Source organism: Metopolophium dirhodum, chromosome 4, assembly GCF_019925205.1.
Source record: "Metopolophium dirhodum isolate CAU chromosome 4, ASM1992520v1, whole genome shotgun sequence".
NCBI classification, from domain to species: Eukaryota; Metazoa; Arthropoda; class Insecta; order Hemiptera; family Aphididae; genus Metopolophium; species Metopolophium dirhodum.
This window is the reverse complement of record NC_083563.1, coordinates 20,839,413-20,865,550: the sequence shown is the minus strand read 5'-3', so window position 1 is coordinate 20,865,550 and position 26,138 is coordinate 20,839,413. Positions and strand designations below refer to the sequence as shown.

General features: G+C 30.6%; 1 protein-coding gene across 3 annotated transcripts in view; it reads left to right on the top strand.

Moving 5' to 3' along the window:
• Positions 1-2,619: 2,619 nt before the first annotated feature.
• Positions 2,620-26,138, top strand: part of LOC132942532 (uncharacterized) — a 49,082-nt gene continuing 25,563 nt past the window's right edge. For all 3 annotated transcript variants that reach the window (XM_061011041.1, XM_061011040.1, XM_061011042.1), the window contains exons 1-9: positions 2,620-2,779; positions 4,726-4,809; positions 6,093-6,137; positions 9,940-9,954; positions 14,393-14,452; positions 17,457-17,489; positions 18,333-18,398; positions 20,704-20,742; positions 20,875-20,910. In XM_061011041.1, the coding sequence (XP_060867024.1) occupies positions 2,695-2,779; positions 4,726-4,809; positions 6,093-6,137; positions 9,940-9,954; positions 14,393-14,452; positions 17,457-17,489; positions 18,333-18,398; positions 20,704-20,742; positions 20,875-20,910 (463 nt within the window). In that variant the 5' untranslated portion in view covers positions 2,620-2,694. The remainder of the gene's footprint in view (positions 2,780-4,725; positions 4,810-6,092; positions 6,138-9,939; positions 9,955-14,392; positions 14,453-17,456; positions 17,490-18,332; positions 18,399-20,703; positions 20,743-20,874; positions 20,911-26,138) is intronic.

Genomic DNA, 26,138 nt, shown 5'->3' with positions numbered 1-26,138 from the left:
CAGGTCTTAACAATATCAGCGTATCTATGAAAAATGTTTTTTTTTCAACCCGTAAAGGTTGCAGCTCTCCTTCTGCATTGACCATTCTTCACTCGCAATTTGTTTGAGTATTTGTTTGAATAGCTCCCAGCTACGCATCTTTCTTAATTCACCCAATGAAAAATGTTACAAAACTAAATTTTAAATTTTAAAAATATGAGTACCTAATAATATCTAATAGACAGTAAGTAATCAAAATTCAAATCAATCATCTTATATTACTCTTTACAATCAAATTGTAAAAATAAAATTATAGCGCATAGCTAATAGTTAATTTGATTATTTGTATCATACATGCCACTATTTAATATTAAGTAATGTGAATATTTCGTTTAAATCGACATTTACCGTACCACCGAGGTAAAAACAAGTTTAAAAACATATTATTCATGTAATCTTCTTGTAATATTTCTTGCTATTGATGAAAAAATTAAGTATAATTTATTAAAATATAGTAGGTATGATAAAGAATTAGTTGAGTACCGGGGTGTATACAATATCTATTTGTATGGAAAGAGTTTCCCGCCTTCCCGGCATCGCGTGGCATTCATAACTGTCACCTATGAATTTTTTATTAATGTAGGAACCAGTCGGATTGTGGATTGATAACATTATGTTAAGTGTAGTAGGTAGGTATAATATATAAATCAGAAGAAGTCAGGATTTCCTGGAAAAAACAGCTGAAGTTGATCCACATATGCTGGAGGGAGGTTAGCTGACCAGTATTATACAACGATAAGGCCAGTCTTGTTAAGTATTCGAATACTTGTATTTAAATACTTTTTTTGTATTTCAAATACTTTGCAAATACTTAAAAAATACTTTTTGTTTGTATTTTTATTCTAGAATACTAAATACTAATACAAATTACACCAAGTATTTAAATACGTATTCTGAATAGGTACATTTGAAAAGTATTCTTAACAAGACTGGATAAGGAATGAGACAATACACCATAGTAAATAGTAATAACTAATGATTAATATTACCAAATGTTGTTGTTCCGACATTTTAAGCACAGTGGCCCCAGCTCCAGCGCACTCCACTAGCTAATAGCACACTCTGGCCAGTCCACCCCCTGCCAAATAGTGAAATACACAACACACAACCAGTGTTGAGTTTATCTAGATAAATATTCTTTTATCTTTTATTTTATCTAGATAAATAGAGAATATTAATTTACACAGTTATCTAAGATAAAAATCACCGTTATCTAGATGAATTTATCCAGATAATTTAATTTATTAAACGGATTTTATTTATTATAATTTATAGGTAGACAATTAAGTAATTTATTAAGTAGGTAGCATTTACTAATAACTATCGACATTTTCGATAACATACTATTAAGTTATTCTATATTGCTACGAACTTACGGAGAGTGCCATAATCCGATATAAAAAAAATTATCCGACAATTTATCTAGAAAAAAAAAATGTTTTCATCTTTATCTAGTTAAAATTATATTTATCTCGACTTAACACTGCACACAACCGATTGAAATCTAAATAATAACCCACTTACTTCAAACAATATTGTAATGAAATCTTAGTTCTTTTGGCTCAACAATTTATAATAAAATCTACATTAAAGTTATTATAATTATATACATTATATACATACAAGAGACATCAAAATATATAAAACTTTCCCGAGAATAATCTGCAAGTGCAGATAACACTAATAATTGGTTATAAATTATAATATTATAATCGTTAAACTTTAATTAGGTAATGTTTAATTTATAGTGGAGCGTCTTTAATTTTCCAATTAAAGTTTGTAAAATGGTAATTCAAATGTTATAAAAATAATAATAATAATTTGTGTGCATTACTTATATATAATATAGCTTATAGTGTAATATATAAATTCATAGAGTTTAATAGTTTATATATTGTATATACTTTCACACATTTTGTAAGCGTTTAAGTTTGTAAACATAAGTTTAGAACACCTTATATAGTTATATCGTTGTTTTCGTCCGTCCGTCCGTTAGTTACCAGTAAAATATATAGTTGCTAATGTCGATAGTAATATATTTATATTTTATTCATTATTGTTTTTGTGGTTACTTTAGATATTTACGATTGCTTGTATTAAAATATTTATTTACGATTGTAATTTCAAGTTATTACATAGTATTGTATAAGTACTTATTTAAAATAGATTCAAACTATCCACAATATTAATGTTATTATAGATTATTGCTATGTATTAATATACGTTTAGAAACCAAGAATTTAGCACGCTCGCAGAGTGCGCTTTCCCTCGTTTTTTGATTTTTAATTGTACCTATTTAATAAATGTTATAAAATATAATAATTATTATCTAACATTTTAATTTTCTAATTTCTTACACTTTAATGGAATTGTATGTACAAGAAAATATCGATAATATTATTCTATATTGTTTTTAAATTTTTTTTATTTGAAATCGAATTCCATAAAACATCAATTAATAAGTCAATATTCGGATTCCATATGTTTTAGTGTTTGAGTGTACTCAGTTGGTTACTGGCAAGAAAATCGAGGTACACAATGAATTATAATATATTTTAGATATACTTATTTATGCACTCGAAGGTAGTGAACAATATATCATTTTCATTTGAACATTTAAAGGCTATTGTCGCAGTATTGTGTTTTTCATTTAAAATGGCTCTATATATTTCTCACAGAAGTACATTCATTATTTTTATAATAAGTATAAATATTGTATCCGTGGTGTGTTTGTTATACGGTAAGTAAAAATTTTTATTTAAAGCTACCTATAATATATAAGTGATATTATTATTTTCTTTAATATAATGTATTTTATTGCTGCATAAAAGTGATGTAATATTATTTTACCTGAAGGCTACAGAACATAAATTGTTGAGGAATAAGCAACCGCAAATTATATATTGGCGATGGTTAGCAATTATAATATAATATGTTGGTTTTTTATCATCATAGTGACTAGGAAGAATAGAATCAGAAATTAATTAATTAGGGGTACCTAGTGCAAATTGTAGAAGTGGCACCAATTGTACACAAAATGAAGGAGGATAAGTTGAAATGGTTTGGTCATGTAATGAGAAGCTTCTTTTCGGAGGTACTGGGAGTGGTTTTAGAAATTGATTTAGAATAAAAGAGGGGATAGGAACGCCAAATAAGAGATTATTAGACAGATGATAGATTGACGGGTAATTAATAGCTCCCCCTCTCCCCCCACAGCCATAGGAATACAAATAGTACATAGCCATATAATGGAGGTGTAGGACAAGGGTGGTATAACACATAATATATAGCTTGGAGCGAAGGGCAATAAAAAAGAAGCAAGAAGAATAAAGAAGATTATCATTGTTTTCTTTTTTAATATCACCATTTGACTGAACTAAGGTGAACAATGCATGGAAACTGACAAGTGCACGATATGACGTATTTTCAGTTTTTACCTTTTTAGGGTTCCATACGGTAAAACGGAACCCTAATACTAAGGCTCCGCTGTAGTCCGTCCGTCCGTTCTTTCACCAGACTGTGTATCATGAACCATGAAAGTTAGACAGTTGAAATATTCACAGATGATCTGTTGCCGCTATAACAACAAATACTAAAAATCCTAGAATATATAATATAAGCAGTGTTGCCAACATGTTTATAGATAAAGGTACGGAACACTTCGTTCGCGAGTCCGACTCTGGGATGGGGACAGTTGGGTCCCCGTGATAAGAATTGGGTCCCGTGATAAGAAATTATAGTTGATAACCTTAATCAAGAGTTTGAACCTAACCTCAAATAAAAAAATTACAAATTAATACCAACCATCAGGGATTACATACCAGGGCTATACCAGGGATTTAGCAGTGACACCAATACGAAATAAGTCACGTCAGTGATGCCATGCTAGTGGCACTCGTCGCTACGCTCCTCGGCGCCGTCGCTCCGCTCCGCTAATCGAAAATATCCCCCGACTTGCTGTGCAACACCACATCAAGTTGGTCACATGGTAACCACAGAGTAACCGCCGCATAACCACTCATACCATATTTGGACAAGTGCTTATCACTCAATTTTAATAATGCTGATAAAATTGGCTGTTATCAGGCGGGGACCCAACTGCCCGATGCCCTCCGACTCTCACTTGGCCGGTTTTTTTTTTATTGTTATGATTATTATTAAAAAAATTGTGCCCGAATAACCAATGGGCAACCAATAATAAATAAATACTAATTTCTATTAATTATTTCTCCTATAACCAATAGCAACCATTTATAAACAAAAATATCCATCGTAAATCTTAAAATCCCTGTTTGAGCATCTCCCCGAGTCCAATTTATTGTGAATCTAAGCCATTCAAAGACCCACTCAAGCACACACAAAAACTAACTGACTAAAATTAACCTAACACACACACACGGACAGAATGAATATATAGGTACCTGGTACACCTATATTAAGATATATTATTTCAACAATTAAATATGTGTCACTGGTAGGTAAAGTATAAAACTTTGATGAAAATGTTTAATTATTTCTAATCATTAATAGTCATAGGTAGGTAGCACAACGTCATAATAGTTTCATCGTATCGGATCACTAACTAGATTCAATCTTAAACGGCATAATAATGACATATTAGTTTTTCTAGTCTTGTTGGTTGAGTTTTATAAAAAGTACTTATATTATTTCTAACTTATTTTTCAGAACCAATCAAGGAAAACCCTGTTATTGAAAATCAACAAAAATTTACGTATTTCAATTATTTAAAAGCACAAAATGAATTCCCAGGTAAGATTTTTATAATATTTCATTAATTAATTATTTATTGGGGGACAGAGTGGCCGAGCGGACTAAGGCGTCGGTTGTGACGCACACCGGCGCTGGTTCAAACCTCGGTCCATAAGTGGCATTTTTCTTCGGGCAAGTCACGGTGCCGCCATCCCCCACCCGGGCATGGCAGATATCTACGGGTGCCCACTACATTTTCTTGGAAGTGCAAAATATCGAGTAGTGTGCTACTGTGCTAGTGTTGTCCCCCTCCCTCAAATACCAACTAGATTCACTTTCTTGCCGGAACATATACTATTGAAGAAAATCCAAGCATTTTTACTGTCACAAAACTGCCAAAAGCTGACACATATTCTTACAATTTCGTAAGATTATTTAACATCACTTGAAAAATATTAAAGATATATAATATGTATGATTCTTTTTTATATGTATTTGAACTTCAAATGTTGACAAAATTCAACAAAATCCCGAAATTTTGGAGATTATTTTTCGGTTAGAAATTCATAAAAATGCTTATATGTAAGATTTGAAAATTTAATACTAGATTCCTAATAAGATTTCTACATTAATTAAAAAAAAACAGAAAGATTATTGGAGAAACCATTAATTTTTTATGAGTGTTTGAAGTTAGACATTGCATAGTTAGACATGGCTATTAACAAGTAAATTAACAAATTCTACTTGAAATTTTCACCTAATGTTTATCATTTAATAACATTTTATTATTTTTCAAAATACTTTGACTTGATTATAGCTTTCATAAATATTTTAAATTTAAAATTTTTTTGGTTTTAGATTCTGAGCGAAGCGATGAATGTATTGATTTTATAATGATGTGTGTTTTTTTTTATTTTATTTAAAATTTTTTTTTGTGTCTGTCACACTTTTTAGGACAGTAAAAGTGCTTGGATTTTCTTCAACAGTAACTTTTCTGATAGGAAAGTGAATTTTGTTGGTACTTTGGGGGGTCAAAAGTAAAAATTTCCCAGTAGTTTTCAAAAGCGACGTGAAAAATACATATACGCACACCATAACATTTTCCAAATATTTTGACTTATTTTGAGCTGTTTCCATTTTTTTTTAGTTTTTTTTTCTATAAATATCAATAAAATTTTAGTCCAAACCGTCTTCGCTTAGATTAGTTTTTCGTATACAATGATTTTATATAATTGAGTTCAAATTTTACACATCTATTATAGTGACTCCTATAACTGCAACTGTACAGAAGAGCGTTATCCACTTGCCCACTCTTTTATAATGAATATCTTATTTTATTATAGATATGGAAAAACTCGATGTAGATCAATATTATTACACTTATTATAGTAAGTAATAATTAAACAATATTTATTTATAAATCTCGAGATTGAAAAAAATCAAATTAATTGTATATATTATAATATTATGTTATGATTATATTCCTTATTATTCTTCAACTGCCTTGACTATTGGTAACAGTGGCGGTTTTGACATGTAATTTTACATGATGCAGAAAAATATTAAGTAGTAAATACACTATTACTCTAACACAGGAACAAAATATGTTATTGTATTCTTCAAATCGAACATCAAACTAAAAATAGTAAAAACCACGGTCTTAGAAGATATCTTCTAAGACTGTGCTAAAACAATTATTTTATCATATTCACAGATTTATATAATATTTTACGACCAAATGATAACAGACGTGCGACACTGCGACGTCTGGTGAGCGTAGCCCCCCATCTAGCAAGTAGCGCGGCTGCATACAATTTATGTACCCGGCGGCCAACGTTTATAAATTTATAATGTCGTTGAGCGGTTGATTTTAGTCGCCTCTGGCCGCCTCTACGCATGCGCTATTCACACTATTTTACGAGCTTACGTGTTTGTGCGTAGAATGCACAATCGCATGCACAAAATTAGGCGACGGCGGCTACCGCCTCTGTCGATCTCAGCGCTCCCGCGATGGCGGTGCCGGGCGCAATATTAAATGGAAATGGCTATAATAGCCCATAAGTTATACGTTACAGCGACGTGCAGCTATTCTCGCGTTTGTACAAGTTCTGTACAAAAAAGTAATAATCAACATTTTTGTTTATTAAATTTAAATTCTGAAGCATTTAATGTCTGAAATATAAAAATACAATTTAAAAATTACATTATACGATTAAAATTTTAAAATTCAAAATAGTACAAAATACAAATATAAATAAATAAATATAGGCGCTTCACTTGCCTCACCCCCAAAACCGCCACGTATATGTTTTTGTCTATATAACTGTACTTAGCCACCATACTGTCTGTATCGTGAACTATCTGTTTCCAGTTTTCAACTCCAAAATATTTTGAATTTTTTTCCACCACGTCAATCTGTCCTTTCTGAATCTTCCTAGATTACTTCTTTCTTTGGATTTCCATCCAATTGCTGTATTGTCTGTCCATTAAGTGGCCTAACCATTGTATGTTTTGTCCCTTAACTAAGATTATCACTGATACTACATCGTACAGCTCTTTGTTGAATCTCCTATGCTGTTTTCCCATTTTTCATTGAAGTTGGGTTCACAGACCACCATAATTTGTTATCGATTATTTGCAATACGTTCCGTTCCAGGAGACAAGGTACACGTTTTTCGTCGGTCGATGCGCATCTCCCACAACTTTACCACCGCAGCACGACCGTCCCTCCATCATGCATTAAAAATTATCATATTTTCTAAACCGCTTTCGTTTCAATAATAATAAACATCTTCTTCTCAATAAAAACTCAATATGTTACCTTAATATTCATCTACCTATCGCTCTGCGGGAAACATGCAAATAATTGGCTACGATGAAATCAATACGAAGTCCACAACAACAACACTTCTTACCAGTCCTCGTATGCCACAATAATATTGATATGAAATAAATTGATAAAGTATATCACGCCCCCCCCCCCCTGGAGACCGTTTTCAAGGCCACAGTCACCTGATTTGGCCATAACACCACAGAATATAACAATCAGAATGGACACTGATAAAAATTTATACAGGCAGCATAGGACGAAGGCTTGAGTCAGTCACTGCAGGTCCGCAGTAGGGCCAGTTCATTTAACAGTTTGACCATTAATATACGAAAAATAAATATGGCATACTTTTATACGATAAAATGTACTATTTTAATTTAATTGCTTTAAAACAATGAGTTAACTCTTCACCGGACATCCGGACACAACTAATAGTTAATACTAGTATTGGAATAAAGCAGTATTAAAAATACTTTTAAAATACTAGTATAAAAATGCCCTTTGCGATTACTCACTAAGTATTTGAATATAAATACAAATATTTAATACAATATTATAAATACAATTTTTTTTATTTTTAGGTACCTTAATTATGTTACTACTTACCATAGATTTTAAAAAAATTGAAATAAAATAACATGTCCGACTATGTGAATACATGTTCAGGTATTTCATTCATATTGATACAATTAAATTACAAAAATAAATAAAAAGTGGTATTAACTATTAATATAGAATTATTTTTAAAAATTCTAATACGTTAATATAATTGAGATAACAATAAAACGTCGTATCATGGCAAATTCAGTGCTACCAAAAATTAAAACGTTAAGATTTCATATTTTCCCAGATACATGCCCCTACTGCTGACCTGCAGTGGTTGATTCTCTATTATCAGCCCGCCGCCGAGAATAAATTAGTGTCCTACCCCTGATAACACACTGTTCGCTCCGCAAACAAATTAATGTTTTCGTTTCCGCGCCAACAGCAAATCAGCTGGCTGTCTGGTGTGTGCATGTGTGTGTGTGATTCACGACAACGGATCGGGAAGTGCGCGCTTTGTCCCACCGTCAGATTGTGACATTGTGTTATCTTACTGATAGTGGGTAATGTGCGTATTCCAACGGTTATATTTTCATATTATTTTTTCGTGTATTTTCAATGTTTTTCGTTATTCATAAAGTTGTGTACCGCTTTCAGTGCCACCGAAAGTCTGTATTTCGTCGTATTAAATGTTTAAGGTGGTACTGATCGCATTTTCGTGAGTTATGCGTTTTGTCATTGGTCATTCAAATATTCATTCGTTTTCGTAAAAGCATCATATTCAACTCAATACATTCGTTTCTTTTTTTTTTTCGAGCTGTTCGGTCGAAGTCAACTGCCAGCCAGAGCACATTGTTTCATTAACCTAAATACATTCATTTTTCGCTGAAGAAGCAAACATTCATTCAATACATTCATATTTCATACATATTCAATCATCTTGTACTACTCGTCTTCTGTGAATTTACTTCTGTAAGTATCGTTCAGTCATTTGATCTGTTCAATCATTTAATATTATTCCCCTATTCAGGGCGTACCACAAGATACTTACAGAAGCACGTGAATTTTGTGTCGTTGTCAATTACATGTGTTCAGTGATTTATTCGTTTGAACTGGTGGCTCGTTAGTCGTACGTTCTCGGGTTGCTGCACATTTAATTATTATAATATTGTATTTTTATTGTGTAAATGTGCGCATCCTGAGACGGTAGTGTTTGGTTCGAAACCGCTAACGGACACCAGTTCTCCAGGTAACCAGCTGACGAGCTGTTTTTATATTATTATTCAATATTATTGTTATTATTTTTGTGTGCTAATCAAGCACTTCAATATTATTATTACCTTATATTTTATTCAGCTGGTGGGTGCCAAATAGGCATTCCACACTTGTTATTATTTATTTTATTATTCTTAACCAAAGTACCTAACATCACTTATAAAATCAATAAATTCAATTATTTATTCCAATATCACTTGGATTATCTATATTAATTCCTTTTGCTATTCATAAGGTTGTTAGTATTTATATTTAACTAACGCCTAGTCGTGAAGGCACCCTTGACATTTATTATATATTTATTTTTGTTAAGAGCCGAACGCGACACACAGTGTTTAAGCCCTGGTGTTATCGCCGGCGTCAGTCGGATGCGCGAATCCGTGATATAAACAACATGGTATATGTATATCGTAAAAGTCCAGATTTAGTTCATTAATGTTTTGCGTTATTATATTTGAAGGGAATAACAATAATGAAGATTTTAAATATTAGTACCTAATTAAAATGTGCAAGTATTTTAATAGTGGTGTATATCATTACAGATGAGACATATTGGAGTAAGTGTGCTTGTCATATATAACTATTATGCAACACGCAAAAATAACTATTTAAATATTATTATATTATGATTTATTTTGGTATCAAATTTTCAATAAAAATTTTAGTTATAGGTTATCTTAAATATTCTTATTTAATGATTATGACTTGGCTGTATGTGAATTAAAATACATTTACTAAGTGTGACATTTAAATAACGATAACTTTCCATTTTAATCATTAATTTTTTTATTTACATGAACTTATGCACCCATACTCTCGCATTACTCTCCCCTGAGCCTGATGCATTTGTTCCACGGTCTTAGATTATTAGGTCTGGCAACTAATCCCCGATTATGAAGCTCTTATTGTCGGGACCCGCTCTGGTGGCGCCATCTACCGATAATGTACCATAATATTATTATTATTTCGATGATTGATTGTCAACATAAAAAACTTAATTAAGACCATGAGTTTAACGATCCATTGAATATTATCGGCATTATTTTGCCCATAGTATCTATGAGCCTATGACTGTAAAATACTTCCAAAAGATACAGATTCACGTTGGCACATTGTCCTTTTAAAAGTCTAAAAGTACATAAGTACTAACTATTTATTTAGTTTTGTTTGATTACTTTTTCCTGTAATATAGTACTCAATAATCATATTTATTAATATGACACGAAATTGTTGTATAATATGTAATTGTAAAACTACCAGAGTACCTACATTTCGTGTAACACAAAATCGTTTGGAAGGTTGAAGAGTGGTTCTATGTAAAATTTTAAAAATTGGGGATGGAATATGTGAATCACATTTTTTCGAAGAATCTGTAAAAATAGAAGATATTATAAATATAAAATCTAATAAAACAGCCAAAGTAAGCAAAAATATACATACCAGTAGTATTGTATATATTTGTATATAATTGTATAATTAGCTTTACAGAGTTTTTTATTAAACAATATTTTGTATTTCTTACATAACTATTTAACAATATTCAACATAACTTTTTATTATTTTTATTTTTTCAATACATTTTACAATCTGTTACTAGCTAGAACAATAAGTAAATTTGGTAGATGAATTTAGGTATAATAGAGGTATAGGTACTTTTAATTTACCTGTAAGATCTGGGTATTTTAAATGTTGTTAGGTAGGTACTTTTAATAATTCAATAATATTTTTTCATTTTTAGATTGTAATATTTATACTTTTATAGCCTTTAGAGGAAATTTTAAATTAAATAGGTTCTTTTAGGTTCAAAAATAAAATAATTTTACCAACCATAATTAAATGGTGTTACTGTTTTGTGTATAAACTATGTATGATCATATGAGTTTTCTATTATCTCTCATATTATTAATTGAACCCGCATTCCGGATAGGTATTTAAAATTATTATACTTATTTGGAACCAATACCTTTATTTTTATTTTTATCAAAAAACTAGAACCAAACTGGAACAATTATTTTATTTTTGGAGGACCGGTATCGAAGCTGCTATCGATAAATTCAAAAGGTTCCAGTCCCTCGTACCATGATCGTTGACGATAACTGGCGTCCATGACCAACGACCGTCGTCGTTACTGTTGTCCTGCGTGGGGTGTGGATATGTGCAAGGTTGACTAGTTTTCGTCAAGACACGTTACCTTTTTTTCGCGAGATACACTATAGTAGGGGTTGGTAACCTATTCGTAGGAAAGAGCGATTCTTTCAAAAAAATACAAAACTATGATATCCAGGGAGCCGCACAGATTTGAACAACCTTTTTTTAGTAGGCAATAAAAACATAATAATATGTCTTAAATTTAGAAAATATAGAAAAACTTTATTTCATTAATTCATTATTATTATTATTATTATTATTGTTTATACAAATATAATATAATTTAATTAAACACAAAATAACGTATCTATTTAATATTAGTGGGATTTTTGACACTGAATTTCTCCAGACAGCTTATTCAATTCTGGAGAGTAATCTGTAGTTTTCAACTTCAAACAAGCGTCAAGGCTGATATCATTCAGTTGATTTCTTAATTTATTCTTAATAAAGTTCATATTTGAAAATGTTTGCTCACAAATGTAAGTAGATCCAAAAATGGTCAAAATTCCGAAAGCGACCATTTTTAATTGGCTGAAACTTTCGGGAAGACTGTTCCATACGTCAAATATAACTTGCTCTTCTTTTTGATATTTAGCGAGTTTCATCCATTTATGGTTCGCAGCTAAAAATCCTTTTTCCCTTACCAGATATTCAATATCCGGTTTCAAATTCTCAAATTTTGTAGACCAAAGATCTTTGGTTTTTAATTCTATTAATTGCAATGAAAATAGGTATTTTGGTGAAAGATGGAAACGATGGAAAATTCATTTGTCCAGTCTCCACTATGAGTGGTGATGTCAAGAACTTCAACGTAGATTTATATTTTTGAAAATCTTCAAAACGTCTACTAAACGAATTTTTCATGGATTGAATGGCTGATTTAAAATACTCCTAATCAATAATACAACCTGAGCTTTCCGTGTACTCTTTCAAAGATTCAAAATGATCAACATTTCCGCTGTCAATATCTTCTGAAAAAAGCTGAAGTTGTTGTTCGAAAGAAAGAACAGTTTCCAGTAGTGTATGTGCTGTATTTCCCTTACCTTGAAGCTTTTTATTTAAGTGATTTAGAGATGAAGTCAAATCTACAGCAAAATACAATTTTTGTAGCCACATATCATCGCACAATTCGGTGTAGTTGATGCCTTTATTCGTTAAAAAATCTTTTATGGGTTCGAAACAATCTGTAAAGCGCTTCAAAACAGCCCCTCTCGATAACCAACGTACATTATTGAACATTAGAAGATCCTTGTATCGGGAATTAACTTCATCAAGTAATGCACGAAACTGCTGAAGCTATGATTTTGTTAATAATTTTCACTACTAGTGCCATGACTTGGTTAATTTCAACTGGAAATGTTTGAGCACATAAAGCTTCTTGATGAACAATACAATGAAAAGATAGTAGTTCATGTTTCACATTTTGGCCCAAAAGAGTAACAAATCCTTTATATTTACCAATCATATTTGGTGATCCATCAGTGCAAAGAGTTATCATTACCCATTAAAGTGAGTTGAGCGATGTTTTTAACGTCACATGATTCATCACAAGCTAATAAAAATACAGGTGATGACTTCAGATCGGAAAACTGTTGTTCTGTGACATTTTTAGCCATTCTAACAGCTCTATCACGAACAGTAGTTGCCGACAACGGAATATCCTTTATTTTATTGATTATTCCTGTCTTATTTTTAAATTCAGAAAAGAGATGTTCTGATATACCAATAAAACATTTTTTAATATATTTTCCATCAGTGAACGGTTTTCCAGATTTCATGATTTCATGAGATACAACAAAACTAGCTGCAGTCAAATTAGACGCCGACTGCAACCAGTTATTAAATTTAGATGTCGATTGTTGAGATTTACGGATCAACTCGGCCACTGCTGCATTTCTTTCATTTCCAGCTGGGTACGTCTTACCAAAAGAGTCGTGTTTAGATAAAAAATGACGTACAATATTAGATTTTTTATTGTTTTTGAAGTTTTCGTCACAAATAAGACATTTTGGTTGTCCAATGTTGTTCGGGACAAATGCATAAGTATCAGTCCACTCACTTCTAAATCCTCTATTTTTCTCTTCAATTTTACGTTTTTTGTTTGTAGACATCTCGGAGTTTATAGAAATACCTCTGTTGGAAAAAAAGCACAAGAAAAAAATACCGAACAACGTCGCACTGATTGAATTGACCTAACGAGGACCGTGCTCATGTATCGACTAATATAATTTTGTATTCTACCGAATAATGATAGTCGAGTTTAATAGAACACACACATATAATATTATATACACAATAAAACTAATTGTGCGATCCAAAGAGCCGCAGGTTCCCGACCCCTGCACTATAGTAATACAGGCTGACTGTTTTGTCAGAATCTTTTTTCGTATGCAATGATTTTATATAATTGGATTAAAATTTAAGTTGAATTATTCAACAGATCCATTTCTTCACTTGCACGACACTTTATGTAAATCCGAGTGGCTGCCCACCTTTTTTTTTTATCCTACATACTGATTATTTAGAAAATAACTGGGAATTTTTTATTTTTGGACTTTGAGGCCCTAGAGTACCAACTTGATTCAATCTGTTGCCAAAAATCACCTTAAAAGTTAAAAATCAAAGTATTATTGCTTCAATAGGTGATAACAGATACAAAAAATAAACGCACATCATTGTAATATCAATAAATTAATTTCTCCGCACAGAATTTAAAAAAAAACATTTATGTAAAATAAAAAGTTATGATTTGCTGTTAAAGAGTATTATATTATTATAAAATATAATTTGATTTATTATTACTAATAGGTAATTGTTTAATAAATCTTATAACTTCTTTATTTTTAGCTTTGCCTGATCCACACAATAAATCTTATCATAGTTGGAAAAATAGACAAACCTTATATTGTAAGTTATTTCAGATAATACAAATACATATGAATATTAGTAAGGTATCTATAGTGTATCTTAATTCTTAATAAACTATAGGTAATAGTATTTTGCGTGGCGTGGGTGAGAAAGAGTGGTATTTAGTTTTATTGAAATATTTAAATTGTGTAACAAAATAAATCGACGTGTTTCGCTGTTAGAACTACAATGTATGTACGTAACGAAAATATCTCTTATTGTTTTTAATAGATTATATCGAGCCCGACCAAGTGATGTCACGTGGTTATTCTAGAAAGTAGAATTTTAACTGTGATTTAGCGTTTTATATTTTTACCTACTCCACTCAATATGTTACATATAATTAAAAAAAATTAAATATACGTGATCATGTTAATGCTATCGAAAAAAAATCACATATTACAATTTATTCTATCCATGAAAAATCAAAATCATTTAATACAGTGATAACAGTACTACGACAACGCTTATTTTGTTCTTGTATACTTTATTACTTTCATTCTCTTATCTCTATTGTTTTGAGTTAATTTTTTTCACTCTTTTTGTGTTCTTGTTTACAAAATTACATACTTTTCAATTTTCACGTGAATTTACGTCATAATATACTCGTATCAACCTCGAGTTAACGGCTGATCAGCTGTTATGTCACGACTTCAGTTCTGTTTAAGGCACGCTGTATATATTCTCACCATGATTTAAGATAGTATGGTTGGCTAACAACCCATTAGAAAAATGTTATAACATAGCATACGATTTAAATCCCAAAGTTACGTGATTTGCGACTGTTTCCACATATAGCGCTTGTTTAAATTACTACATAAAAATGAGACTGTTCATCATTTGTATGGAGTGGCTTTGATGGACTGTATTTTGAAAATGCTAGGAATAGGTATAATAATGAAACCAAGTTGTTATATGATTACCGGTTGACGGTCTACTATTGAAATAACATAAATAATATAATAATGGGGCACACTTGGTGCTGGCCAGCTGGGGGGTACTATAATTCTTATTCTTAATGTATAAATATAACAAACATAATATAATAGTAAGGTGGATAAACAATTTAGGTGGATAAACAATAATTAATAAAACACAGATATATACATATACATAAAATTTCGAACCTTGACCGTATAGTACGGCCCCGGCAGGGATGGCGTGGTAGACACGAGCTGCAGTATGGACTTCGGTTGGTTCAATGGATGGTTGGTAGACGGTAGGTCGGTGTAGGCACACGGTGACAAAGAGAAAAAAAAACTAAGTTTCCCTGTAGTAGTAAATTGTGGTAATGTCCAAACTTTTGATCACGGTCACGGTATGAGTACTGTTCGGAAGGTGAGTCGGGCGCTAGATCGGACGGTACTGAACCTGCATCGCCAGGCGGCTTGCATACGGAGCAATGCCTTTGCCGAGAGAAGGGGAGACGCCGTATAACTGTTTTCTCGCCCGAACAGCGCTCATCGGTTAAAATAAAAACTAATACAAATTGTTATATCATACCAATATAAAATAAAAATATGTATAATGATCGTATTATTCGTATTATACTATAAATAATAAAAAAGTCCACTAGAAGCGCTAGTACCGGATCGAGATTTAAATCGAATGCCGTCTTATCATAGCTCGCTAGGCAACATTATTTACTATCTTAAATCGTGATTCTAACTACTTCTGACATCACAATCATCGGGCTTAACTTTTTTCCCATACTCTGCTGTAGTTTTGGTTGCATCTTTCTACTACTAGGAACTAATATCAGTTGTAAACTCGGTTGTATTTTACAAGGAGTAATTGTCTATATTGGTTATCAATTATCATATTTATCAAATCATGTCTCCGGGATCGCCTTATTGAGCCAACTATAAAATCTTCTATCTTGACCAGCTTCTAAGGGTGAAAAAAAACCTCCCACTCTTTACTGACATCAGAGATTTACTCACTGGCCAAGCAGAAACCTTGACAAATTGTCACACTGAGCATTTTAGCAATCTACAAAAGTGAATTGTTTCAATTAACTCCCAGGTCAGTAACCTGAGGACAAAAAATACGAACTAAATGTTGAGTTTTCTGCTATCCATGAAAGAGTCCTTGCTCTTGAAAATAATGTTGTTCGAGCGCAAATCTGGTCCTTGCCACTAAGATTGCAAACGGATCTTCTGGGCCGCGCCACGGGTATCGAAAGTCCTTGAGTCGGCTTTATCCCCTTCATCACGCGTTGCTGTTGGTGCTGACCGTAAGCTGTGCCTTCATATTCGTTGTTTAGTCGTTAGTTCGAGCTAACCTACCTATTTATGGTTTTTACGAAATCATTATCTTGTTATAAACCTGGCTTAATCTGGATATTTTCGGTTTTGAACTTGGTATCGCAAGCTACTGTAAACTCCCGTAAACTGGGGGAGATAGTGTCATGGGTCTATATGGGTTGGTAGCTCAATAGCAGAGCAATCACCCGTAAGCCAGAGTAAAGAATACTTAAAGCATTGATTCTCTTTTCAAAAGCAAGCTTGTGCTGAAAAGAGAGAAATATATACGCGATCTTAAGGAATGCTTTTCCATCCACTCATATTTAATTGCCTTGGTTCTATTTCTGCTGGCGAGTAAGAATCAGTTGCATTTTTTTCTGACTACTTCGATTCTGTTTTCAAATCACCTTCAAAAGTCTCCTCTTCAGCCGATAAATGCTCTAGACTCCATTTTTACCTTCCCTCTAACTGATATTTTTCATCTAGCAACGTTTTAAATGCCAAATATAATATATATATATACATTTATATTATATATATATATCATTATCAGATATAATATGTACCAAGTTGGGTACAAATTGAGTTATCACACTCTAATTTGGTTTGTATATGATGTCCTCTTAATTCTATGTTCTTATCGAATACCTACTATCATTGAGTATATCATATACCCAATGCAACAATATTGTTGAATAACTACGATAATAGTATGAACTAATTATCATTGCATGTTTGTGATAAATGTTAATAATTAGGTGACAATGAGTATGTAAGCCGTTCACATTTTGGTAAGTTCATGATAAATTAGTTAATTAACTAATTTAAGAAAATTTAAGATTTATAACATGTTAAATTTGAATTTTGAACGACTTAAATACCTAAAACAAATAAAAGTGCTCAACACCACAAATGCCACCATGGCGTATCAGATAGTTTTATGGAACAACGATAAAAACATTACTAGTTTGCAATTATAAATCCAATAAATTGACTTTATTGCCGCTTCTAAAATAGATGAAAAACTTGATTTAAAAATTGAGACGACATGAGTTTATAATGGTCTTATAGGTTACCTTTTTTTTTGTGACATCGACGGTGTTGCCGGGACCACTTAGGCATTACATCGACAACGCACACTTCTTTAAGGTTATCTATTGTACATTTTAAATCAACAATAACATCATTGCATATTATTATAAAGCAGATTAAAGAACAGTACGATAATATAGGTATTAGGTAAGCAAGTAATGTGTTGCCCAGACTTGAACCAAATTATCTTAACCTTCGCGTTTTTACCATGTGTTTTATATGATGAAACTTTCCAATCGCGGCGTACAGGTATACATGGTAACAGGATTGTCATCCCTAGAATCTGAACTTTCATGTTTCTGGACGGGGCGCAGTCCCAATAAGTTCAGTTAATTGAGGTTCTAATATATATCTACTAAAAAATTTAAAAAAAAATCATAATTTTAAATAAAATGCATTTAATGCATATTAAAGGATAAAATGGGATGAGATTAGTCTTATTAAGTAAATAATTCTTTTATTTTTCTTCTTCTCAATTTAATTTTACTTCATGGTAAAATCGTGTCACTAAAATGCTAATACAAGCTGAATTTATTTTTTAGAAACAACTTATCATATCGCCGCGCTTGGAAATATTTTAAATAACTTAAGAAAATGTCTAAATCGAAGTAAGTAATTCAAATTATATTTATCTTGAAACGTAGGAAATTAAAATCATAAAAAAATTAAATTATTAACATAATATTTTCCCTGGAACCCTTTTGTTTTGAAAAAAATTTACCTTGTAAAATACAGAAATACCATTATTTTTATTAAGCCAAAATTATTGGAAAACTTTAAACAGGTTGAAAAAAAATAGCCAACATCGGATGGTTATAAAACCACTCAGTAAGCTATATTCTTGAAACTCGCAAAATATGTTATAAAAGAAAACAGCGTTTCATTAATTTTAGACCTTCGGTACCTAACGTTTGTTACTACTAACTCGCAAAAATATCCGCACCCAAGTAGATGTTCATAATTGGTTATTGACGAGTGTCAAGTATAATTGAACGCACTGCAGCGACGATAAATAAACAACATGATTATCGACCACGAATGCATGAACATTAATAATATTATTTTTTATTTGGAACTATTCCTGTTTGTTAATTTAATTTACATTGTAAAGCTATGAACATTTTTGAAAATATATTTGTTAAACTATTATTTTGAAAACACTGTAAAAAATAATGTAGAGGAGCTTCAATTCTGTTTTGTACAACTCAGTAAAATATTTCATGATAAAATATAAATCCGGTTTTATACTTTTTTTTGACAATCATTTATAAAGATTAAAATAAAACATAAAAAATTGAACATAACTTGGAACTAGATTTGAATCTCATCTATACTCTATTCCAAATAAAATCGGCGGCTGAGTTATGCGCATGTGGCTTTGTTCCGTTGCAGCGCACGACGCGCTGCTGTAGTGGGGACAACGTCTGACCGTGGCGAAACGAAAACTAGTCGCCACTGAAGCCTGATCTTATTTGAAATAGAATACGGTCCTCTACAATTTTGCAAAAAAAAATGTTAGCTTATTCATGACAACCATACAATAATCACTCATACACTTTTTGTTAAAAAAAAGTCAGAATCTGGTAGAGAGCTAGTTTAAACTTCTGATGGCAACGTCCCTTTAGTCTTCTGCGATTTGGTCCCATGAGTTTCACAGATAACATTGCACTATTTTACGAGTTACCTATACTATCCAGTATTCATGGTATCTATTCATATTTATTGATTTATGTATTAGTACTTAATAACTACACAGAATGGGTCCTTTCGTTTGTGATGTTTCTGTTAGTTCTACTACTTCTACCTAGCCTCAACAACTTTGAACATTAAATAACTCATAAATCTATTGGAGATCGGTCAACTTCCAAAATATAGTCTCGAACCGATCTTTTTAATGTCGAACCGAGCATTTTATTCGTATTTCAAACCGAATAATTCAGTGTGATGTCGAACTTGAACCGAACAAAAAGTTAGATTAAAAAAATCGTACTTGAACCAAACCTTTTGTTCAACATCAAACCACACCTGTACCATATATTTATTATATTTCATTATTGAACTGAACCCAAACTTAACTTTTGAATTAAAGGTTAAATCAAAATTTGTAGTCTTATGTCAAACTAAAATAACTAACGACTATCGAGTAAGGGGTAGGACTATTAATAAAAACACAATTTTTTGACATTTTATGTCTTTGTTTTGGCACATAGATTCGAAATCAAAAAACGTTAATTCACGAAAAAAATTGCAAAATATAATTTTTATCATACGAGATTTGAACTCCGCAACCTCCATAACAACCACTGTTGCCATAGCAACAACCGTTTCCATAGCAACCGATGTTGGCATACCAACAACCGTTGCCATAGCAACAGACTCGTATGCAATATGATTTAATTTTTTAAAGAATTTTAAGTTTAATTATGGACAAAATTGGTTTTTTTAAACAAAGAATAGTAATTTTACGTCGGATCGCGTAAACGGAGATGAGCAGCTACAATAGTGCAACTCGATTTGATGCATGCTTGTACCTGATCAGTCCGATTAACCAATGATAACCAATAGGTAAATAATAATAAATAATTATTATTTCTCCTATAACCAATGGCAAAAATATTTTATAAACAAACATTTCCATCTTAAATCTCAAAATCCCCGTTTGAGAACCTCCCCGGGTCGGACCTAACAGGTGCAATTGTGAATCTAAATAATCCACTCAACACACACAAAAATTTCATTATCAAAATAGGTTCACTCGTTTAGGAATGCATCAAGGGCACACTCATGGACAGACAAACATTAATTTATATTCACATACATTACTATACACATAACTTTACAATTATTTTTTTAAATCTGTAATATTTATATGAACATGATAATTTTTAATATAATGTATTCATATATTTTTAGCTAATGTTTTTGAAGTATTAAATCTATGCTGCGGTCTAAGTAAGTTCCACGTGAAGTTATTCTGTAACAATTAATCACAATATTAATATTTTTACGGTTTATTAGTTAATAAAAATAAAACTAATGAAATAATTTATCACATTTAAAAAATTTCTTTTCTTTTTCTTTTAGATCGTACAAGTACAGAAGAACCTGTCAATTGTTTAGGTTTGATAATATTAAAAGCATAATCATTTATTTAATGTTAATTTAAATAATTCATACTACCTCTTAAATGTAGTCTAAAAATAATAAATTTTTTTTGAAGTATTATATTATGTAGGTATACTTAAAATTAATACAATCAATTAATATATAATATTATATGAAAGAAGTTTCGTTACCTAAACGACTTTACTACCTATGTATCTGATTATCTGACTATCGGTAATTATCAAATGGCCAATACGTTTTGAAATCACTCCCTCTCCCGATATAAAATTAGTATATTTTTCAAAGCTACCACAATAGAATTTAATTATCTATTATTGTTTATCTATATTTTATTTATTATGTTCATAATTACAGTGTTTTTATTTTAGATTTTGAGCTAAGCAATGAATGTATTGATCTTACAATGATGTGGGTTTTTTTATTTTTTATGTTTTGTGGCTGTGTACATAATAACTGATAAGTAGTCAAAATAATGCTTCAATTTTCCACTTCAATATCTTCTTTAATTGTAACGTGAATCTAGTTAGTTATATGTAAATATGTTTATTTTATCAGTTCCCTAAACTTGTTAATATATTAAATATATTTTGACTTGTTTTGAGCTGCCACAGACATTTTCTATTTTCAATTGTTTTAGTTTTTTTTCTATAAATGTTTTGTTGGGTCAAAAAGCATAAAAATGTAATTTTTTTATAAGCATTTAAAGGTCTAAATGTTGACAAAATTTATCAAATTAAAATTTTAAGCGATTTTGTAGTTAAAAGATTATAAAATGTTCAACTTTTATAGCTAAAGTTTGAAGATTCTAAACATGGTTCCACGTGAGTAGGCTATACTGTAACCAAATAATCTAAAAAATATAAAAACAGAGTTTTTTTATAGTTATTTTTTGTTCAAATTTGTACAAAATTAGATATTTAAACGAAAAAGAACGATTTTATTTTTGTGTTATATTTAAAAAATATTATTCGTGGGTACTTGTAACTTCTAAAGTATATTATTATTAATTATATAAAAATATGATAATAAACTTATAATAATCATTTATTCAACTTAACCGGCTACCCTACTAATAATAACAATATAAATATAATATAAAATAGCCAAGGCTCTGCTCAGAATCGTTTTTCGTATAAAATGATATTATATTATTGAATTCAAATTTAACACCATCTATTAGTCACCCATTTGTACTGTACGAATTACCGTTGCCCGCTTTTTTTTGTATTAATTTTAAGTAAATTAAATTTCACAATATATATATTTTGCACACAACATCTTCTTTGAATTCGTAATTATCTATTATAATTATCTACTCACGATGGTAATAGCAAACAATGGCTATATAAATGAAAATTACAGTAGTCGGATCATGTCATGAGAGTGAAAATTCATGGAATCTAGTTAATAAATTAAGTTTGATAAATATCAGCATATCACAGTCATCTATAGGTTATAGCCTATAACTTATAGGTATTATTATTTTTAGACTTTGGTTTATTACGGTTTATTGGGCAACATTAGAAAAGTCCTAACATTTGTTGGATCTTGATTTATTTATAATTTTATATGATCTCTTTTAAAAAGCACCACTAACTTCACGCCAAATTAGTACCCAAATTTGATAAATAATACTTCAAAATTGTTCATTATATTATTTGAAAAGTCACATCGCCATATCTATCGACCACCGTCAATAATAATTTTCATGTGAAGAAAAAACTTGTTAAAGAAATTAGTAGAAATTGTAATACCATAGACAAATATAATAATTTATCTTTTGCATAACGGAAAAAAACTATTCGAAAAATAAGGCCTGTATATTAACAAATTAATAAAATACCTTAAATTTTTCTGAGTGGAAGGTTGAAAACCTAAAATGTCCTCTTCGTGTATACCCTGTATGCTTATTATAGTACATATAATTTGTTATTACCTACTATTTATTTTATCAAACTCTATAAAAGTTTAAATTTTTGTTAAGAGTCATTATCACATTGTAATCATGTTTTTGACAAATTCCAGTTTTAACTGTTTTTGTCGCAACTAACGCATGCACAGTAAAATAAATATTTCTTAAACAGACATTACTGTTTTTGAGACTGGATTTGAATTGTTTTATTCTTTTCAAGCAACTTTGATTATCACAGTTTTTTATATCATCAAAATGTACATTTTTGGGACGATCTAAAGCTCCAAGTTTGGAAATTCGAAATTATCTCATTTTTCAACAGTCTATAGTACCTATATAAAATTTAGTTTATTTCCATATGATTTCATGTACATTTTTACTTTTACACATATAGGTATGCAAACATAAGTAGGTACATAATTTTAACTTACTCTTTCTCCAGTCATTATTTAACACGCATCAATAGGTATTATTATATCAATTTATTTTTATTAAAACTACAAGGTATATATATTAGTTATAACATCGAATTTATAAATAAAGTTATTATAAGAATTAATCCATAATTTGTATTCAATGAACTGTTGAAAGTTATTGCCATTATTTTCAATGCATGCTTCTTCCATTCGTCGGAGTAGTTCTCTTTGTGTAACTGCTTTTATTTGATCTTCGGTGAGTAAGTTCATTACACACAATGATTACATAATTTTTCAAATCTTTGAGATTAATGGGCGAAAACCATGGTCCATCGAGATTAATGTCCCCATCCATTTATGACCAAAATTTCAGTTAAGGGATTATTGTATAATTATTGTATTATGGGCAGGAGCCCTATCTTGTAGGAAAAATAAATTCATGCTGGTATCCAAGTATACATCATCCAAAAAGGTTGGTTGGTAGTGTGTTCGACAAAAAGTCTAGATAAGTACATCCTGTCTGTCAAAGTATCGTCGTATAAATTAGGACCAAGTAATTTACCACTGTCCGTGAATTTTTAAAAATAATATATTTATATGTAATGTTCTAAATTATAATTTATAATAAGGTGACTAAATGGCAATGTTGCATAAAAAATCATGCGGAATCATGTATGTCTATTGTATAATATATATATGAAATTTTCGAATTCATGTATATGTTTGTGCTTATTATATTTATATAAATAGTTATTAAAATCTTCACGATTCTTCAAATTTTCAACGGACTAAAAGAATGAAAAATTTTGAGAATGATAAAATATGGTACCTATATTACGCGTATAGAGACATAATACGTTCACATTTTATTATATGTTCCTATTGCTCCAAAATTTTAAAATCTGTTCCATCTAATATGTATCTTGGTGTGAACCCTGTTACTGAATGATCCGTATCATTATATTTGTTTACACATTCATGAGCTATTTAGGTCCGAGCTAATTTGTTTCTTTTTTCGTTGATTTTACGTCTGATTTTGTTTACAAGTGTTTGATTCAGTCTTTCATTTAATCTTTTATATAAGAAAAAGGTGTATATTTTATTGCATTAAAGACCATTGGAATAGAGTTTTTAGTCAAAAATCTTTTGAATTGATTCCTGGGTACTGGTCGATAAGAATCATTCCAATTTCCTCTGTTTCTGCTATGTTTTTCACTAGTTTAACAAAATCATTTGCACTTTGTGTTTTTGAAGTTAAAAAGTATGGCATTAACCGTACATTAGAGCACGCGCGGCTCCAGAACCGGTTCTTTCAGTTCCGGTTCCTGTCCCTGAATGAAAGTCACTTAAAATCTTAGGATTTATTAAATGCATAACTGCAGAGTTTAAATTAGCATCCCCCCCCCCCCTAAAGGCACTGTACTGTTCACTTGTTAGGCTTATTCTCGAAAACGAGCATACGGCTCTGTCATTTGGGATCCTAATACTGCAGATAATGCAATAATGCTTGAGTGAGTACAAAATAAATTTTTAAAATATGTAAGTTATGAACTCAGGATTCAATGTCCTCCTCATAATTATTTACCTATACTCGAATATCTCAAACCTGATTCACTAGCAGATCATAGGCGGCATGCCTAACCTTAATTTTTTTCTAAATTATTAAATGGGCAGATTAACTCATCTACTCTCGTTTCTCTCTAATTCCTATAAATGTCCCTTCACGCTTCACTCGTCAACATAACACTTTTAATTAGCCAACATTCTCCACTAATTATGGTTTAAATTAACCACTTCAGCGCTGTATGTTTATTGTCAATTCTGATCCCTCCTTATCATAAACCTAACTTAATTATTTTTAATGATTACTTACCTTTATATAACACTTTTGTAATTTTAATTTTACTAAATATTTATTAAATTTGGCACAATCCCGTATTGTATGCTTAAATAAATAAATAAATAAAATAAAATAAGTTTATTTATTTGCACATGAATAAATATTAATTTTGTTAATTTTTTTATTGTTCTAGAGCAGTGTTTCTTTAACTGTGATCACTTCAGGGTTCCACGAAAATTAACTGTTTTTTTCGAAGGAACGATATTTGAAAAGTCCTGTCCGTCTGTTACTTAAAATATGTATTAAATTTTGTATCAAAATGTTATATTAAATTTTAACGCTTTTTGGCCCAACAAATAAAATTTTATTGGTATTTATAGAAAAAAAAACTGAAAAAAATTAAATTTTAAATTGTTTGTAAACAGCTTAAAACAAGTCAAAATATTTTGAAAATTTTATCAAGTATAGGGATTGATAAAATAAACATATGATATAAATCTCAAGTGTTTACGTGTGGTCATTTGTTTTTGAATTACAACAAAATAAGAAAATCACTACATGAGAAATCAAATGAATATCCATGTTGTAAAAATTTGAACTTCAAACGCTCATAAAAATTAAATTTGACTTTCTTATAGACATTTTTTTTTTCGATAAAGGTAGGTAACTTTATAAGGAATCTTGTATTACATTTTAGAATCTTAGATTTAAAAAGTAAAATTTTTAGGAATTTCTAACTCAAAAAAATTGTGAGCTTGTGTTTTCTGGGTGCTTTTGAAAACTATTGAGAATTTTAAATTTTGACCTCCTAAAAGTACTAACTAGATTCAGTTTTCCATCGAACAAGATACTGAAATTGAAAATCTAAGCATTATTTCGACTACTAATTGTGTACACAGACACAAAAAAATTAAAAAATTAAAAAACACATCATTGTAAGACTCATCGCTATCCACTCACAATCTAAAATCTAAAAAGCTAAAAATAATAGGGGTTCTTCAATAAAAGTTCCATGGATAAAAAAGTTTAAGAAACTCTGGTCTAAAAGCTGGAA